Source organism: Myodes glareolus, chromosome 1 (genome assembly GCF_982192425.1).
Source record: "Myodes glareolus chromosome 1, mMyoGla1.1, whole genome shotgun sequence".
NCBI classification, from domain to species: Eukaryota; Metazoa; Chordata; class Mammalia; order Rodentia; family Cricetidae; genus Myodes; species Myodes glareolus.
Window position 1 is genome coordinate 9,228,280 of NC_142026.1, and position 20,507 is coordinate 9,248,786.

General features: G+C 39.6%; 1 protein-coding gene across 9 annotated transcripts in view; it reads left to right on the plus strand.

The window, feature by feature from the left end:
• The window catches only part of Unc80 (unc-80 subunit of NALCN channel complex), a 175,658-nt gene that overhangs the window by 25,113 nt on the left and 130,038 nt on the right, over window positions 1-20,507 (plus strand). For 8 of the 9 annotated variants that reach the window (XM_048459176.3, XM_048459172.3, XM_085698834.2 and 5 more), the window contains exons 8-16: window positions 2,639-2,900; window positions 3,983-4,117; window positions 5,575-5,791; window positions 6,456-6,596; window positions 8,059-8,327; window positions 9,268-9,639; window positions 13,456-13,602; window positions 17,693-17,840; window positions 19,319-19,467. In XM_048459176.3, coding sequence (XP_048315133.3) covers window positions 2,639-2,900; window positions 3,983-4,117; window positions 5,575-5,791; window positions 6,456-6,596; window positions 8,059-8,327; window positions 9,268-9,639; window positions 13,456-13,602; window positions 17,693-17,840; window positions 19,319-19,467 — 1,840 coding nt within the window. The remainder of the gene's footprint in view (window positions 1-2,638; window positions 2,901-3,982; window positions 4,118-5,574; window positions 5,792-6,455; window positions 6,597-8,058; window positions 8,328-9,267; window positions 9,640-13,455; window positions 13,603-17,692; window positions 17,841-19,318; window positions 19,468-20,507) is intronic. The other variant, XM_048459178.3, reaches the window with a different exon arrangement.

Below are 20,507 nucleotides of genomic sequence, written 5' to 3' on the forward strand. Positions count from 1 at the left end.
AGAACATTTGCCTCCAAGCTTGGAGGCCTCAGTTTGATCTCTTTAGCCCGCATGGTGGAGAGAACTGACTGCCACAGTTGTCTTCTCACCTTCCCACACCCACAGTGGTGCAGTCACCCACACACATGCAAACATATCCAATAAACAAATGCAATGATATTTGAAGAATGCTTTTTTAAAAACAACAACGACATTCAGAACTTTCATTTATGTGGACAGCTGTCACTCAGTATTCCAGAGGATGTTGTTGATGCTAATAGAAGCAGGAGCGGGTCCTGTGCTTCGATAAGAGAGTGGAAAGGGCTGTAAAAATGACAAGCAGGGTATCAGATGTGACCTGGGTTTGTATTTTTAAAAAATATTTCTACAACCTTCATTTGTAGTGTGTGTGTGTGTGTGTGTGTATGTGTGTGCATGTGTCATGTGTGTATGTGCGTGTGTGTGTTTGACTAATAATTTTTGATGAAACTTTGAAGTAGAACCAAAGTCCCACCAGACACACAAACCCCTATTTCATGCCATTTATTTTCAATTTTCAATAGCAGGCTAACTATAACCACAACTTGCTTTGTTCATTTTAAACCACTGATAAATTATAGATCTTCAGTTCAAGACATGTCTATAATTCAGCGCTTGGGAGACTATGTTAGGAGAATCATAAGTTTATGGCCAGATTATGCTACCTATGGAGACCTGTTTCAAACAAGCAGGCAGACAAATGAACAAACATTGAAATCCTCAACATCAGGACCTTGGACGTTCAGGAAACTTACTCCTCACTCTCAATTGCATTTTCTTTCAAGAGGTCTTTCTTTGTGTGGGGATGGTGTCGAAACTTACTTTCTGCATCATCTAACTTGGAAGAAAATTGTGTTTAGGGATCAAGTTTCCAGTTTAGATCCCAGGAGGCCTCAGCTCCCTGAAAGCTGATTTTATTGTATCATTTATTTTCTATTATTCTGACCGGACGGTATGTTCCACAAGACAGGCTTTTACACCCACAGCTGTGACACAGCCTGAGCAGTTTCTAAACAAGAAAAATGTGTCTCTGACTATAGAATGATGGCCAGCTTGTTGGGGTATCTGTTCCCGCCCGGCACCCCAACAAGTCGGCAAACCCCAAAAAAAATCATACACAGGACTCCATAAGATTATAAACTGATTGGCCCATTAGGTCAGGCTTCTTATTAGTCCTTGTAACTTATATTAATCCATTATCATTATCTATGTTAGCCACACTGCTCAGTACCTTTCTCAGTGTGACAGCTCACATGTTGCCTCTTCGGTGGTCTGCGCAGGAATGGCAGAGGGAGCTTCCTCCTCGCTAGCCTTCTGCTATTCTCATTGCTCTGCCTCTACTTCCTGTCTGGTTGACCCGCCTATACTTCCTGCCTGGCCAATCAGCGTTTTATTAAAATACATGATTGACAGAATACAGACAATTCTCCCACACCATCCGACAATCCTAGAGGCTGCACATCCAAGATCAGGACATCAGGATAATTGACTTTGGGTGTCGGCTGCAGGCTTCTGTTTCCATGTGATAGGAAGATAGCAGGAGGGCACCCTGAAATGTTTTGTGTAAAGGATGTTATACCCACTCGTGAAGACTCATGACTTAATTATCCCCACACCTAATTACTAGTACATTGGGATTTGAAAATACTAATTTCCAAGGACAAAAATACTCAATCCAATTCTCTTAAGATACCTAACATGGTGTATTAATCTAGGTAATTACTAAAGACCTATTCTTTAACATGGTGTATTAATCTAGGTAATTACTAAAGACCTATTCTTTAGTAAACTGATCATTAGTTAATCATGCATCTAAGTGGAGTAGTGGCATCCTGGAACTTTGAGAATTTTAAAGTTACTTTTGCAGTCTTACATATATATGTAACTTGAGAATTTTCAAAATGATTAATTTTCATAATAATCAAACGTTGGTTTGTTTAGAATGTTTCTGGTTTTTGTCTTGTTTTTATTCCTTTGTTTGTTTTTTTACATAATACTTTCACTCTGAACCTAAAATTGCCCAAGACAGTAAGAAAAATACCACCCTGCTTTTATTGTCGTCATACCTGACAGCTTAGAAAACTTAATGACTTGAACCTCATCAGTTTCTTTGTCCCCAGCTGTCATCATTGCCTGCCACATGAATTACTCATCAACTGTGCCACCAGCATATAATGCCCCATCCTCAACTTGCAAACTTTTTAATCAAGACCTTTCTAGGCATAGTTTCCTTTGACTTCAAATACCAGTTTATCTTCCTGAACCAACTTTTCATTGCTAATTTCTTACCCATCCTTCAAAACTCTCAATGTTTCTGTTTTTAAGAAATGCTAAACCAAAGTGGAATGAGCTAACCTAGTTAGGAGGTCATTAGCACGAACCATGCAAGAGATGAGCGGATAAGTGAATAAGTAATGAGTGAATAAGTGAATTAAAAAAAAAAAAGGAGAGCCTTAGACTGTGTTGTGTTGTCCCCGGGAAGACTTGGTGCCAGGAGAGCCTCAGACTGTGTTGTGTTGTCCCCGGGAAGACTTGATGCCAGGGGAGCCTTAGAGTATTATGTTGCCCCCTGGAAGACTTGGTGCCAGTGTAATTATCTTTTCTCTGTCACTGGGAACAGGGTCTCTCTTGTGATACCACCATGCCAGAGGTCCCGCTATGCTACCTACTTCGATGTTGCTGTTCTCCGCTGTCTTCTTCAGCCCCACTGGTCTGAGGAAGGCACTCAGTGGTCCCTGATGTACTATCTACAAAGGCTGCGACATATGCTGGAAGAGAAGCCACAAAAGACCCCAGAACCAGATATTCCTCTCCTGCCCAGACCCAGAAGTAGCTCGATGGTGGCAGCGGCTCCCTCGCTAGTGAACACCCACAAGACCCAAGTGAGACAAACCTGGTTCATTATCACTTTGGCTAACAACATCAGCTGTAACACATTCTTTTCTTCTGGCTTCAAGCAATTGTGCATTTTCACACCTAAAACTTTGTTGGTGACTAACTCTCCTGTCAATATCCTTCTCCTCTTTTGCATGGCCAGAACCTTTGACTATTCTTATCTCTAGTTACCATTTTGTACAGAATACATATGTATCCTATATTTACAAAAGTGTGCCTTTTGTACATATACTTTAGTATAAGCTTTTGTTTAACCAGAACATTTAAAATTGGGTCTCCTAGAAAATCAGAGAAATAATTAGAATAAGGATCTGACATGTAGTCTCATAATTTAATATCATAAAGTAGGAAATTAGCATTTTATAGATTGTGATTCAAAATTAATTTTTTGCCCAACTCAAAATCTTAGGCATCTCAAAGCTACCAATATAAATAATAATTTTTGATATACAGGCTTACAATTTATTATGAATATTGAGAGAAATAACCTGAAAACACCCTGGTGCAGTAATATTCCTATGAAGATCTTCCCATCTTTCTCATCAGCTCCACGTGGTGAAAATATAGAGAAATTATTAGCTTGCAGCGCATCCCAGCTCTTTGGTTGTAGTTAAACTTGAGTGGGTCATTCTGAAAATGTTTTCCTGCTCATTCTTTGGTAGTAGACATCCTCCCACAATTAGCATCTCCTTTCATAAATTATTAACCAGAAAACTCTCCTGTTGGAAAGATATGGGTGAGTTTGGAGAAGGAGAAATGATCAAAGTATATTATATGGAAAATGTTTTATATAAAAAGTATGTATCTTCTCCCTATACTCTTATTATTTTTGGATCTTTGGTTAAATGGCCTCAGTGTTAAAATTTGCAGCAGAAGTTATGATAGTGACAGGAAATTAATTTTTTGCAACAGCATAATTTAAATTCAAGAAGTTCAAACATGCAAGCTAAAAATTTTTATCGAACTCAGAACAAAAGTCATGAAGCAATTGTAAAGGCAATACCTCAATGAAATAAATATTGAAATTATCTAAGTCCCTAGTCATATTCCATGTTTATTGTTTGTTAAGGATCTCACCATGAAGTGTAATGAAGAAGAAAAGTCTCTAAGCCCCGAGGCTTTTTCCAAGGTTTCACTGACCAATCTTCGAAGATCTGCGGTCCCAGATCTGTCTTCAGACCTGGGCATGAACATCTTTAAGAAGGTGAGTATGTGTTTGACATCTCAGCGATTTAGAAAGCCAGAGGGGCACGCCGCCCTCAACCTATCACAGGATGCAGGGGTGGAAAAGGGAGAAAATACCAGCTTCTAAGTGTAGCAGTGACTCACAGCATGACTCTGTAACCATGTTACAGAGTAACATGTGAGTCTCTGTGTGTGTGTGTGCATGCGCGTGTGCATGCGTGTGTGTGTGAATGTGTGTGTGTGTGCATGTGTCCTATTCTAGACGTTCTACACAGTTATCCTGAAGGCCCATGCTGGCGTCCAGTGTGCTATCAGGAAGAGGAAGCGGGTGCAGTGCTGCTGGTTTTCTTTCCTACGGCTCCACTTCATTTATCAGACACTTCATACCAGTAATTCTTGCTTAATCCAGTGAGAGACTATTCTTCAGATTTTCAGGACAGAAAATAACCCACAGAAATGTTAGGCAGTTTGTCTATCTTTCATCATTATATAGAGTTAATCAACTAGAAAATGGGGTGTGTGTGTGTGTGTGTGTGTGTGTGTGGCAGCTTTGTTTTCCTTTTTTTTTCAAAATTATTTGTTTAATTGCGTTCGTGAGGAACACAGAAACAGGTATTTACTTGTCTATCAGCTCAACCCCTTACTAAATAATGAGTTGTGTCTCCTTCACTAACAACACAGCAGTAGGCACTGACCATCATTCTTCTAAAAACATTGACTATTTGAGAGGGGGGAAAAGATGTATGTTTCTATTCTTGCTGCAAATAGGTATTTTAGTGCTTTCAAAATCAAAGTGCCTGGGCCTGAGCCTAGAATAATGTAGTCAAAGTCAATTGCTGAATGCTAGGTTCAGACATGGGTGTGGTTTTAAAGCTTTTGAAGCCATTCTAAACTGATTTATCCTTAATCCCAAATGCCTTTGGTATGAATAATAAATTTGTACCAATGTCTCTTATGTGTCTTCTTTGATCATCTTTGTGAACAGTGAAGTTACTAACCAGACCTCAAACTTGGAAAGCAGAACAGAGTCAAAGGAGACAGAACCAAGCAGTGACTAGGGACACTGATTCTTTACCCCAGTGGTTCTCGGCCTTGAGTGCTTCAGGGATCAGAAGCACCCACAGGGCTTGTTAAGTCGTAGATCACCAGGCTTCTCCTTCTGAATTTTAGATGTTAGGGATGTCTGAGGTTGAAGCTGCAAGCTGCAGTTTTTAACAAATTCCCAAAGGATGCTACTGCTGATGGTTCAGGGTCTTCTCTGTGAGAACCGGTGTTCAAACTCACCCAGCAGAAAGACTTCCAGAAAATATAACATTTTGCTTAGTTCCCCTCCCTCCATTAACATCCTTGTGACATTTTCCCCGATTACTGAATGATACCCAATAACACCCTGTGAGTCCTCTTCCTCGAACATATCCTGTGCTCACTCTTATGTCTCCTTTGTCTTGTGTCTCCCTTCTTCTCTCATGAATGTAGTTCAAAAGTCGCAAAGAAGACCGAGAGAGGAAAGGCTCTATTCCGTTTCACCACACGGGGAAGAGGCGCCCCAGAAGAATGGGGGTGCCGTTCCTGCTGCACGAGGGCCACCTCGATGTCTCACCCACCAGAAGCACATTCTCATTCGGAAGCTTCTCTGGACTTGGAGAAGACAGGAGAGGCATCGAAAAGGGAGGCTGGCAAACCACCATCTTAGGTGACTACAAAGATCTTCCCAGTAGGGCATAGACCAAGGGACCTAATTGTGAATGTGGAGCTAAGATCCCTTCCAAATATTACTCTTTCTTGAACAATTTATTCAAGAACATTGGGCCCAAATGCAAGTTCCGCAGTATTAAAATGATGTTAGGTTTTTACAACCAAAGAAATGCAGATAATTTATTAATTATGCAAGATTCCTCTATGATTATCCAGTAAAAGCCGTATTTCTTAGATCCTTATAGACATAGAAACATAGCCATAGAGGATTCTATATGTTAATTTTCATTTTTCATCTAATGACAGAATTTTATTTACTTTTATTTAATAAAGAATAAAGCAAAGGAAATAGTAACCCATCCCCCTTGGATGGCATATTAAGAAGGGAAGCTTAAAATCAGAAGCTGACAGGTACAAGCCACAACAGATGGTCTCTGACATTGGGCTTAGATTGGGTCTGACCTTATCGCAGACAGTCTCATCTGTCAACTTGACCTTGACTATTCCCAAGTCAAGTCCAATTCTTGCTATTTTGGTTGGACTTCATGCTCACCTTCATACACTCTCATTCTATTGCTGTCCTCTAGAAGGAAAAAAAAAACCCTCTCAGCAGAGAGCATCTAGATTTTAAAAGCGTCTAGTAACACTCTCATCCGTCTCAGGGAAACTGACCCGGCGGGGCAGCTCAGACGCAGCCACTGAAGTGGAAAGCCTGGGTGCCCGGCCCTCGCACTCCCACCACACCCTGGTGAGCGACCTCCCAGACCACTCCAACAGCCACGGAGAAAACACTGTCAAGGAAGGTGGGTCGAGCGCCGGTGACGGGCTGTAGGCAGGATAGGGAAGGTGCAGAAGTCTTTCGCGGCTTCCCATTCTTAAACTGTTATCCGCACACACAGCCGACCTAGGGCTTCTAATGCTGTGATGAAACACTGTGACCAAAAGCAACCTGAGGAGGACAGGGTTTATTTGGCTTATGCTTCCACGCCACTGCTCCTAATAGAAAGAAGTCGGAACAGGAACTGAGGTGCGGAAGCTACCTGTGGGCAGGAGCTGACGCTGAGGCCATGGAGGGGTGCTGCTTACTGGCTTGCTCCTCAGGACTTGCTCAGTCTGCCTTTTCATAGAACCCAGACAACCAGCCTAGGAATGGCACCTAGGAATGACAAATTGATATACAAACATCAGGCATCCCAGGTTGATTGTTCTCCGCATCCTTGTATTTTCAAAACCCTGCATCTTTCATTTGCATTGCTCAGAAATGTGAGTGTTAGCTATTCATAGCACAGCTTTATAGCAGGGGACGTTTGGCAGTGCCTGAGGAGCACCAGACCTCCAGGAGAAGAACAAGGACAAAGCACTCATGCATATTCTAAAAGATCATAAGCCCAAAGGCTGGAGAATGTCTAGATTCATTGCTTGTCCACCTCCATGCTACACCTCCAAGGCAGGCAGCTCCTACAAATCAGTGCGAAGGAAGTCTAACCTCTCTAAGGCCACCAGATCATTTTGCCGACAGCTGCTGCTTGATCTTGGTGGTTCGTGTGGAGCAAATGTGTGTCTCTGGGTGGTGCACAGCTTCTTACTCTTTACTTGCAGCAGAACTGTTTGTTCTTTTCATTCTTGCCATGCTCTCACGTTAACATAAACTTTACCCCTTGATCCCCTTTGTTCCAAACTGCACTATACGTATTCAGTGGTGTCTATTATTTGTCATTACAAATCTGAGCTGCATTGTGGTTGACTGATTGGCAGTCTCAAGTATGTATCCAGTATGTTCTGACTATTCTCCCCGCCCCACCCCTAGGCCTTTTTTGTCTCCTTCCAGTCCCTATCCACACCAGGGCATCCTCCCCATCTCCATCCCCTCCTAGTTTCTTTCTCAAGTTTCTGATGTTTAGTTTAGCAGCCATAAACTTATAGAAAAAGATCTCAAATCGGTTTATATCAATGAGCTGTCATGTAACAGTAAATAGTCTATGTAATCAACTTAAGTATGTTGAGTTGAATGTTATCAGCCTCAGTTATCGTTATGTAATTTAAATTCTAGCTTCAGTCTTAAGGAGAATGTTTGTGATCACAGTTCTCTATGCCCTTCACTACCTGTCAGACATCCGATTGCCTACACGGCCTTCCATGCAAGTTGAAAATAGTCCATTATCTTTAAAATAAATAAAATGGTCACAATGTAAGAAGTAGCACAGCAGTCTAACTGGTGGATCGGGTCCACGTGAGGAAGCTGAAACCTTGCTCTTCTCTTCCCAGTGCGGTCACAGATCTCCACCATCACAGTTGCCACCTTCAACACCACGCTGGCATCCTTCAATGTCGGCTATGCGGACTTTTTCAGTGAGCATATGCGGAAACTCTGCAGCCAAGTGCCTATCCCAGAGATGCCGCACGAACCTCTGGCATGCGCAAACTTGCCCCGAAGCCTCACAGATTCCTGCATTAACTACAGCTACCTGGAGGACACAGAGCATATCGATGGGACCAACAACTTTGTCCATAAGAACGGAATGCTGGATCTTTCTGTAAGGAGCAGTATTTTTACTTATAAAGATGAGAAAGACTTTAGTGTAATTTTAAGAACATTGGGTAACATAGGCAAGCAGATATCTTAGAAGTATTAGCTGAATCTTAAAATGAAGAAGCAACCCATATAAAAATACACAGGAATATCAACCATCTTTAATGTACATTTTGGGTTTTTTCCAAGTATTTTATTATATTTGATCTTAGAATGTGTTTTGTCTAAAACCTTGGTGAATCCGAATGCACATATGTAGACACATTTAAGTGTATGCTCCACTACACTTCTGTGCTTCTTCCTTAGTTATATAATCCCCGGGACTATGAGCCTCCCACAAAGCCAGAAGGAACAAGGAATGAATAGAAGTCCTTGAAAGACTTCAGCTTGCATTCTCAGGGGTGCCCGTTTTGAGTACAGTCATTAACCAATGAAAGCGTTGTTATATTTTACCAACATTTTTTATTGCGCTGTATGGAACCAGGCTCAATAAATAATTTAAGATATTAAAACCAATAAAGGATCATAATTTAAACGTTCAAATATTATGCATTTAAAATTGGAGGCTAAATAATGATACAAGCGTGAGGGAGTCAAGGTCCCTGGGTGTAAGTCTAAGGAAGCCTTTGCTCTTTATTATTTGTGGAAAGGGAAATGCAGAGGATTAAAATGTTTTGTATTTAAAAAGTCAATTAAGTGTGCATTTGGGCAAATGAATTTTTTTAAAACTTAACTCAATGTGCTTTATTATTTCCATCAACTATTTCTTTCTTGGCAAGATTGAAAGGCTTAATGAGATACTAAATGTCTTTAATTCTTCTGCCTGAATTATTTATAACCATTTCTACTAGCACCAAGTGAAATGGATTAAACAGAATGAGAGACTTTTGGAAAAGGAAATGCAGGCAACTTCATTGTTCTGTGTTTACCTTTGTGTTCTGCAGGTGGTTCTGAAGGCTGTTTATCTTGTCCTTAACCATGACATCAGTTCTCGCATCTGTGATGTGGCACTAAACATCGTGGAATGTTTGCTTCAACTTGGGGTAGTTCCCTGTGTAGAGAAAAATAGGAAGAAAAGTGAAAACAAGGAAAACGACACCGTGGAAAAGAGACCAAGCGAGGGGACTTTCCAGTTCAAAGGCGTGTCTTCAAGTTCCACCAGCGGATTTGGAGCCCCTTCCGCTAGTGGAGCTGGAGATGGTGGAGCAGGAGAAGGAGGAGGTGGAGACGGAGGAGGCGGAGGTGGAGGGGATGGAGGAGGAGGTGGAGGAGGAGGAGGTGGTCCTTATGAGAAGAATGAGAAGAACCAAGAGAAGGTATGTTTGAATGTGTATCTGCTATATTCTCAGGCATTTTGGTGTCCAGAATTCTTTTCCATTTGTGGGTGTGTGTATGTGAACATGCCTGCGTGTGTGTGTGTGTATGTAGTTTTGCTTATTTTCCCCAGAAAATAATAATAATATTTATTAGAATAACAAGAAGTCCCTAGAGTCTGAAAGCAGTAATGGTAGAATTTTTTTAATGACACGTTCGGTAGGCATATGTAGAAACTTAGATGAGTTTGGCTTCTACATCTAAAAGTTGTCACCCATGAATGTTAGAACTGGTTTGTTGTTGTTGTTTTGTTTATTTGTTTGGTTTGTTGGTTGTTTTGTTCTCTTGGTAATATTATTTCTGTAAGATAGCATCTTAAACCTACTATGTTATCCCAATTCAGTCTGACAGCAAGGATAGCTCACGTCTCAAGACTTTGCGTATCTAGCTTACTAATTTAGCAGCCATTTACTGAGACTCTACAAAAATTACATAGATTTATCAGTAGACATTGACCTCTTGCATTTATAGAGGCTGTAAAGTTCAAACTTCTGGTGCAAGCAGAGTTTCCTGCAGCCTTTTCTCTGGACCAGAAGGTGACCGCCATCACTATGTGCTCACATGACCTTCTCTACGCAAGTGCAGACAAACGCTGAGAACTCCAGTCTCTCTATGAGGCTCCCTGGCTCTGGACACCATTGTCTATCATTTAATTCTCATTACCTTCCAAAGCCAGTCTCCAAACACCAACAGAGGGAGAGTTAAGGCTTTAGTGTTTGAATTTGAGAGACACAGATATCGAGCAGTCTGAACTTTTCCTGTTATTTTGACACACGTTGGTATGGGAACAGATATGCAGTCTCAGTTCTCTTGAGTCTCGGTGTCATGTCCCTGAGGCTTTTATCTGATTCTCATTGACTGTTCCCAAATTTCATTTTCGCCGCTTATCATCATGCCTTACGCTCTATTGATTTATCAAGAATTTCTTTTCTGTCATTTTGAAGTTTAGATACAAATCATCACCATTTAAATTCTCATAACTTGCACTGATTCCAATTGGAGGTTTTAGCATGAAATTGATACTCATAAGTTGAAATAAACCAGAGAATTATTAACAGGTGACAATAAATATATCATGCTAAGTTTACAAGTAAAAGATTACACTGTAAATGCTTCTGCAATTTGTTACATAAACTTTGGATTGTCTGAGTTTCTCCATATCAGATTTTAATATATAAATGAATAGTTCTCTGTTTTCTACCTATAGCCCCACTGGTGCAGTGCATGTTTGCTCTGTTAATATTCTATTTCTTCACCTCACAATTTGATTATATCTCCCCAAAATTCATGAGCTCTGATCCACAGAACTATTCCAATATTCTTGGGTTCTTACTATTTTATTTAGAATTTTCTACTCTTGTCTTAATCATGTATCCTGTCTAAATATTGTCTTAAATACATTTAGTTAATAACTATGTGAACAATTAATTTAATTATATAACTATAATTAAGCAACTATATATAATTATTAGTTATAGTAAGTAACTATAGTAATTATTATATTTAATATTATAGCATGATACAATAAATCTTATTTTGACCAAAATGATGTAACAGTAACCAAGATGTAAATATTATGTAGTCACTAATCAAACTGCAATTAGACTTTAAGATCTATAAAAATCTATTTTACCTTAAAACTATCTGTTATTTTCTATGGAATTAGAGTTTAATCTGCTTTTCAACTTGCTATCCAGGGCTCAGAAAGAAAGGGAAAGCTAATTTCTATTTCTTTATTGGCCTCTAGCCTATAATAAAAGCTTAAAATATCATTTAATAACTCTAATTTCTGCCTGTAGCTTGATGCATCTTTCTTCATGTCTCCAGTGAAAGCAACCTAACTCCCAAGGACATCTGGAGGCCTAGAGAAATAAAGCCTGGATGGATGTGTACAAAGAGTTCTCGGGGCTAGAAAAGCTTTTAAAGAGCATATAATAATTTTAAAATTTATGTAAATCAACCTTCCAGAGAAACCCTTGTCATTCTGACCTTTCCCAAGATGCTGCTACAAAATGCTGCAGTGTTCCTGAGTTACCCAAAGGTGCTCAACTAAGAGGAGCAGTGAGGACACAAATCCAATCAGTCTTAGTCTGTCCTTACAAGTAACTCAGGGACAGCAGTGACACATGCCCGTAAACAATGCTGTGCTTGCTTTGCTCTTGTTGTGGACACCACATCCTGTCACCTACCTCTCAGTGTCTCTATAACGCAGGCATTAACGTGGATCCCTTTTTAGAAAGCATGGGGTCTTAAATATTAACAGTTTGCTCAAGATTACATAGTTGTTAAATACTGAAGTTAAAATCTGGATCCAAACTAAAAATTATTTCTTACTTAGCAAATAATAATTACAGAGTTTCTTTGGATTCAAGGATGATTCTTCAAAGCAGTCACCAGGTGATGTAAAGTGACCTTTAACTCCTTCTTACTTTGTGCCCCGACTAGCCACTGGAGAAAGAGTTCCTTCAGGCAAACAACAGGATGTTGAATGGTTAATAGAGGCAACTTTGCACTGGGAGGAGGTCTTCAGTTGAGGCAGGTTAACCAACGATATTTCTATCACTCAGAGATGTTTTATTCCTGAAGTGTGTTCTCTAGGGCACCATCCCACATCTGCTTCTTGAGTTTGCACACAAGAGGAGGAGGACCAGTTGGGTAATGTTAGAAAGGGAGAGATTCCACCTCCTATGTTAGAGTGGATGGTGATGCTGCTGGAACCCCTAGTCCTTTCACACTATGCCCACATTGCAGTATTCTTTTTGTCAACAGTGTGACTAATGGGAGAAAAAAACACCTCATGATTGTGGAGTGATTCCCTTCCCCTATTTCGTTTGGTCTCTATGGAAAACCTATGATATGGGAAGGATAGCCATCAGTACCCTTACTTCACAGGCAGAAAAGTAAAACACATAAAGCTTAGTTAATTTATGCAATTGTCTTGAATCACCATAAGCAACTATGGACCATGAGCTCCTGGCTCCATGATGCACATGCTGACAGTTGAGCATAGCCAGAAGGACTAAGGAACCTTCAACTACTTAAAACAAGGGCCCTCCCACTGTGCGCTCAGCATTATTCCTCAGTAACAGCTTATGTATTCTTCTATAGAAAGAATTCTAGTTCTTTTTGGGGAGAAATCCCTGTTTTCCATTCTCCAAAAGTAAGAGAGACAAAAGATAAATTTCATAATTCATCTCAGGAGAGCTTCTGGATGAATCTCAAAAGTCCAGCTGAGCATTTATTGAGTTCTATACAGTCTACTTTGTTGTGGTTACCATGTGTATTGCAATATGATGGAAGTACACCTTGGGAAGTTTTTCTCCAAAAATGTCGATTTTATTACCATAAGATTTCCAGACTTTGATCAGTTCCAGAGAGCTAATAATTATCTTTGCCTAGTGGTGTTATCAGAAACATACTGATAAAGATAGTCTCTAAGAAAACCTTTTTGTGTTCCCTGTTGATCATCCCACTGTCTCTCTCTATGTTGTAGTTCTGATCATTCATCAAGGATGTGAAAGTATGTCTTATAGTAAACACATCCAAATTATGTGTCATCATGGGATGTTCAGAATGCAATTTTTTTCTGTTGGTTCATGTACTACTTTTTTAAAAAGTGTGTTTGTTGAACTCTTGATAACTTTATTTTTTTAAATTGACATAACACACATTAATTTTATAAAATAGAATTCTAGTACCCAAAATGCTTGGTGGCAAAGTCAATAGGCTTCTCTTTCTTTCTCAATCATGGTTACTAGGATGAAAATATACCTGTAAGCAACCATAGGCTTGCTCTCACTATGCTCATCAAAATAGTGAAGTCTTTGGGATGTGCCTATGGTTGCGGAGAAGGACACCGGGGGCTCTCTGGAGATCGTCTGAGACACCAGGTATTCCGAGAGAATGTAAGAGAATTAAAGTAGATTCCATTTACTCTTTCTCTCTCTCTCTCTCTTCCATACTTCCAAATGATGAATGAGTCCTTTGACAATGAGGGTCAATGTTCCTGAAAATATTGTATTTCATAGGCAACCAATACCACCTTTGGGTGAGAGGATTCCCACAAGGCATCTCAAGACATCTAAAACTGAGGCTTAGGAAAGTTTGACTGGGAAAGCTGGTCTGCCTCCTGGCCATTGCAGAGCATTTGGAAAAGGGGTGCAGAATCAGAACATCTAAATAGAAGTCTGAAAGAACTTTGCACAGATGCATACATTTAGTAAACATCTGGTGATCTGTGCAGAGGCTCCTTCGATCATCTGGGTAACAATGAAGCATTTCACATAAGAAGGAGGGGTCAAAGGCATTGATATTCTTATTTAGAAATGGAAAGTGGCCCTTATTGAGACAAAACAGGACTGTAAAAGTAGCCAAGCATCTGGCTGCTTTGCTTGAGAATGCCCCTCATCTTCTTTATGTTTGAGCTCATGTTTCTTTGAACTGTATGAAACCTGAAACTCTGCATATGGGCTGTCACTGGACAGCAGTAAGGGAATGTGTTCTATTATAGCTCACGTTCGATTGCATCTACCAGCTGCTACCTTCCCTTCTGACGTGAGCAAGAACCTGCCTCCAACAAGCCTGATCCAGGCTAATTGCCTCATTTCCACCTTGGAACTAAAATTATAAGAAAATATTCTTTTAAAAATAAAAATTTCACACAAACTTGAGAACAAATCTCTCTGACATATCTTTGCAGAGTTTTAGGATCATGTCAAAATCTGATGCCAGCCTATTTTCTCTGGTGTAGGTTTTGTCATGAAATGTTCATACAGTATTAGCATGCTAGATTTCTCGCTTAATGTATCATTTACCATCCATTGATTTATCCATTTCTCTTTCTTTTATATTCAATTATGTTATAGCATTTTGATTTATTTTGTGTATATGGGAGGTATAGTCACAATGTTTAACTTTTAAATTCCCCAACTCAGACATTTTGACCAAGATCTAGATTTTGAGACCAAAACTTTAAAAATATCAAAACAGTTAATAAGGCAATAAAAACTTCTCTTGTATCAAAATTCTGTTACAACATGAATAAAAACTGTCAAAGTTAATGAAAACACATCATACCTCATACAGAAGACCAATTTCACCTAATTCAACTGAAACTATAAAAAGAAGCATCTTCCTGTAGGTGTAAACTGGCTTCGAGAGTCATACTCTGTTTTTCTGAATTGATGGAAAGCAGGACTAGTCGGGTCAGAAGAGAGGTTGCTATCATTACGTGGCCTAGAATATCTTGTGTTTCTGAAACTGGCCAGCCAATTTTCTACTTACCTTTTTAACCTGATTTCTTGACCGATTGCTTTCTGGTTTTCTAGACCTCTTTTGTATTCTTTATAAATATTATATGCACAAGTTTGAGAGACTTTCCCAGGAAAGTGTCTAGCTTAAGAACTATACTTTTTCAAACATAATCTCTCTTGAAAAGTTAAGAATATATTCACCTTTACAACAATCCATTGGGTCATATATATATATATATATATATATATATATATATATATATATATATATATATATAGAGAGAGAGAGAGAGAGAGAGAGAGAAGATTATTGTAGTGATACTCTCTAATCACTACAATTAAGTGCCTAATGGTTCTAACACCCATAATAATCCATAATTTATTAATCTAATTTTGTTAGTAGTCCCAAATTATTGAAAAGAAATTCATTGGTTAATACTTCTTTTATATGTCTTCAAAATATAAAAAGTGTCTAAAGGGTCTAACACGCAATCTCTCTAATGATTTACTATTAGTTCCAAATTATTGAAAAGACATTAATTAATGTTTTTATATTTCTTGAAAAGTAGGTTGTTTACTCAGAATAAGAATTTTTAAGAGTGGAGAACTTCAAACTTGATTAAATTTCCCATTGAACTCTCACAGCATTGTAGATAGACTTGTAGTTTTCACAAAAGAGATATGAAACTATACCTTCATGGTGTGTTTTATACAAAACATGAAGCAATTTGTACTTTAGAGGCTTAGTTTTTTTATTCCCTTTATAAATATGACGGTGAAGATCTTTATAAATCATGTATGGAACGATAGATAAATCGGTACAGTTCACATTGTGCTTAAGCACTTCCTAAACATCACTTTATAACAAAGCAGCATCTATTTTATAGAAATAAAAAGACAAAAAACATGACCTTTTGAGATATGGTAAATAGAAAACTCTCTGGAATAAAAAAAAATCTTGATTTCAAAATCTTCTAAAACAGTGAAGGAAGAATGAAAAAAATTCTCACTGGTACAGATAGAGAGACTATAGCAGGATCATACCAAAAGGCTTATCCAGTGAGTTACAAGTTCCTTTTACACTATTTTTTTTCCCTTTTAAATGTCCAAGTATTTTTCCTGGGTCACAACCATATCAAATAGTAACACAACCTAAATTTTCTATTGGGTCACTGTAAAAGCTCATCAATAGGATTCCAGTTCTCAGAGATCTCCTCCCTCAATGCCAACACCCGACTGCAAAGTTTTCCATCCTCAAGGTGGTCTCCGCAGCTGCATCTCCTTTCTTGATCCTTTGGCCCTCTCTCTCAGCCCAGACACCTCTGCCATTTCCCCATTCCATCCCATCTTCTGGACTTTTCTTGTCTCTTTTGTTCATATAGCCTTCTTCAAGGCATCAGTAAATCTCTAGTATCAGTCATCTCAACTCCTTGTTATGAGTGGCTGGTATCTAAGTATAGTTCCTCAGGACCATCCGTGTCTGAAGAGTTAATGAGACTATTTCCCAGGAGAACTACACCTCAGTAGGCATGACCCTGACTTCTGGTATTGACTCTACCACAGAACTTACAGTATCAGCTTAGACAAAACCCTTGATTTCTTTCTACCTCAGTTTCTTCAACTGCAAGAAAAAAATCAGGAAATAATAAAGTAAGACCTGGTGTCTTTTCATGCAAGGAACATGTGTTTTACAGCAAAGCACCATACAAATGAGGAGGAAGCTCATAGTAGGAGGAAGCTAGCAGCCTCCCGGGGTTCCCAGTAGTATGAGAATGTTGTGTCTGGAACCTCTGCTGTTGGTGACAGGGACTTTGATGCTGTCGATGGTAAGAATTATTCTCTTACTTTGCAAGAAGGCAGAATTATTTACTGGACTGTAGGAAATATACTGTTATTTTGAGCAGAAGGATCATGTCATGAGACCAAATTCTATTTATATAATACTTTCTTTCATGCTCAAAGACAAATAATATATGAGTATAATATTTATGCCTATTATATGCCTTTTCCTTCTTGGGCATATAAGAGGTCACTGTACAGTTGAGGTTACAGTTCAGCTGGTAAAGTACTTGCCTAGCGTCCTGAGTAAATACCCAGTAGCACATTAGCAAGGTGTGGTGGTTCACATCTGTAATCCCAGATTACAGGATGCAGGAGGATTAGAAATTCAAGGTCATCTTCACCTATACAAGAAATCCAAAGCCATACTGGGTTACTTGAGACCCTGTCTCAAAAAAATGAATTAGTTAATCAAAAAATGTGAATGGTCACTGGATTTCCACTCACTACTGCAAGCCTTCACTCTCTGCATTAAACCTGTCTAACTTCAGAGTGCCCGTGCAGGAAAGTTATGTGCTTTTTCCAGTTGCAAAAAGCCTTTGGGTTTTTCTGAGAGTAGACAATATATTCTATGACTTACTTCAATTTTAACCTTCAGTTATTTTTCTTAGATCTTAAAATCATGACCTTGGTGAAAAGACTGAGTTCTTCTGGACCAGCCTTGAATATTAGCTTTGGGTTTTTCTGAGGAGTGGTTTTTCACAAATACAAGCTCCTTCTGGCTGCCTAGTCGGCTTCTGCCCAGTTCTTATTCATACGACTTGGCCTAGCATGGAGAGGATCGGGCAGCGGTATGAGGGAGGGGGAGTGAGTCTTTGCCTTCTGCAACTTTTGTCTCAGACTAACGGTGTCTGGAGCGTAAGCTGGTACTTGTGACTTCTTCACTTTTCTTCCTTCATTGCAGGCCCAGAACTGCCTCACTAAGCTATACAAGCTAGATAAGATGCAGTTCCGACAAACCATGAGGGACTATGTGAACAAGGACTCTCTCAATAATGTAGTGGACTTCTTGCATGCTTTGCTAGGATTTTGTATGGAGCCAGTCACTGACAGTAAGTAAAGCCACCCCTGAGTCTGAGGAGCAGCCACCGTGAGGTGAAGCAGGTAGTGTTTCCCTGGCACACTCAATGTCTGGGGCTAGAGCTCAGAAAAAAAAATTATACATGCTTCTTCACATGTGCTCCCGTATGCATGTGGGACTGTGTGTAATAAAAACAAAGAGATGTCTCCAAATAATCTTATGACACATGGTGTCCTCCCAAGTTAATTTGTCTCATTAAATAGAAATTTTATTACACTAAGAGAAAATATTGCTTCCTTGTAGACCCCTTGTCATAACCATCTCCTCTTAGAGCTAGTTTAATCATTTTATAATTTTGAAAACATTGAGGGAGGATTATAGTCAAGATCTTTGAAAGAATTTACAAATTATAAGCTTAAATCTCTCTCTCCCTCTCTTTCTCCCCCGCTCTTCCCCCGTCTCATTTCTAATTTGATATAAGAACTCTAAGCACAGATTTCAGCATTACTTTCAGTATTGTAAATCTTGAGATAAATCTTCATCTATTGGTCCAGACGGTGAAGGGTTGATAATCAAGCGTGCTGTGTTCCTCTGAGGATTCTTGAGACATAGAGTGAGTCACAGTGACTCAGACGGACAGCACAGCCCAGCCCCTTATCCATCACAATCCACAGTTGGCTCCCATGTCATAAAGATTCCTTTTGCACAGCCACAAAAGACATATGTGTCTTCCCGAGATCTGTGGATATGTAAGGAAAAAAAAAAAAAAGCTCTAAACTACCATGGAGGTTCACAGCCTTTTGATCGCCAGCATTTTCCATGCCCTGTGTTATGGAGGTTGCGCCAAAGGAGAGTGGAAGTGTTTCCTCCCCACACATGCCCAGAACTTCTGACAACAAATGCTAGCAGGACTCAGTTTCCCCTGGCCTGCAACAGTTCTACAAGGACTCCAGCACTTCGGCCATGATGCATAGTTCATGATGAACAGTTTCATGCCGCTTCTGATATACTGGAAAATTTCCCCTAAAAAAGCCAGAGTTCCCCACCAAAGAAGGTGGAGTCACATTATATTTTCTCTATGGAGAAACCAATAAATTGGACTTCCTTCCTTCTTTCCTTCCTTCCTTCCTTCCTTCCTTCCTTCCTTCCTTCCTCCCTCCCTCCCTTCCTCCCTCCCTTTCTTCCTTCCTCCCTCCCTCCCTTTCTTCCTCCCTCCCTCCCTTTCTTCCTTCCTCTCTCCTCCCTTCTCTCCCCCCTCTTTCTTTTGACCCCCTTTCCTTTCTAAGATTAATCAATCCAAATGCTCCTCTGCAAGGGCCACATCACAGTACAGACTGTGATGTAGACTGATTGTTTTTCTAATCTGCACAGGGATCATTACACTGGTAAATCTTAAATCACCGTGTCTGAACTTTCATGCAGACCTTCCCAGTTTCCTAGCTGCGAAACACTCCTTACATCCTTCAGCTGGGTTGCTTATTGCCTTTAACGCATGCCTTTGCATTCCAGATAAGGCTGGATTTGGAAATAACTTCACCACAGTGGACAACAAATCCACAGCCCAAAATGTGGAGGGCATTATCGTCGGTGCCATGTTCAAGTCCCTCATCACACGCTGTGCCTCAACCACACATGAGCTACACAGCCCTGAGAATCTGGTGAGAAGTGTTCCCCCATTCCTAACAGCGGCTCACATCCTGTGACCTGGAAGAAGGAAAACTGACATCTAAAAGTCACCGTACCCCTTTTTTTCTAGTGTCACCCCATCTCACCATGGAGCCCTAACCCTCTGTCCTACCTACAGTTCACTCATCTTCCTTTCAACCACATAGGCTTGTGCTGACCATGGTGACAGGGATACAGGTACTGTTAGCCTTTCAGAAAGAAGGAGCTAGAAGACGTTATTGATTCATGAAATATGAAAGAATGTTATTCCAAGAGTTATTTGAAACTGTATTTACTTTCAAGAATTCATACAAATATGCTATTGAAATTTGTTTTACTTTCTTTTATTGAACATTATAATCTTTATCTCTTCTGAATAAAAGCATTTGGTAATTCAGAAAATGAAGTTGCAAGTAGTGTGGGAGAAAACTATTATGAAATGTCCAAGTCCTTCCAAGAACAGGATGTCTTGAGATACTCAGTGTAGATACAGGAAGACAAACTTGGCACAGATAGGTGAATTCAGGTCCCTTTGGGGACCAAAAGAGCATTCCTGCTACGTCTGTTAGATGCTGTGATTTCTATATAGAAATGAGCCCCTTTACACATATGGACCTAGCTGATATTTTACTAAATGGAGGACATTATTTTATATTATCCTAAACTGTGAAGTGGTTCGTTGTAGATAAACATAACTTTCATAAACCAAATGGAAATTACTTTTGCTATGGTCAATGGCAATCGAGCAGTGTCCCTGGACCTCAAATGTAACAGACACCATTCATACATTCGCTTCGGTTCTGGCTAGACATGATATTTAAAGCTGATTATGGTGCATGTGAGTTCTTACAAATCTTAACTTATAACTTTATACATAGAACAAATAGTAAATTCTTTACTTATCCGTAGGCTTACCTTTGCCTATGAACTGCTATCCTACCAGAATAATTCTAGTCAAACGAGTCATTCTTAGGTTTCCCACTCCACGAAGTCTCAGGCAATGTATCTAGTGTGAGTAGAACCCGGCCACTTG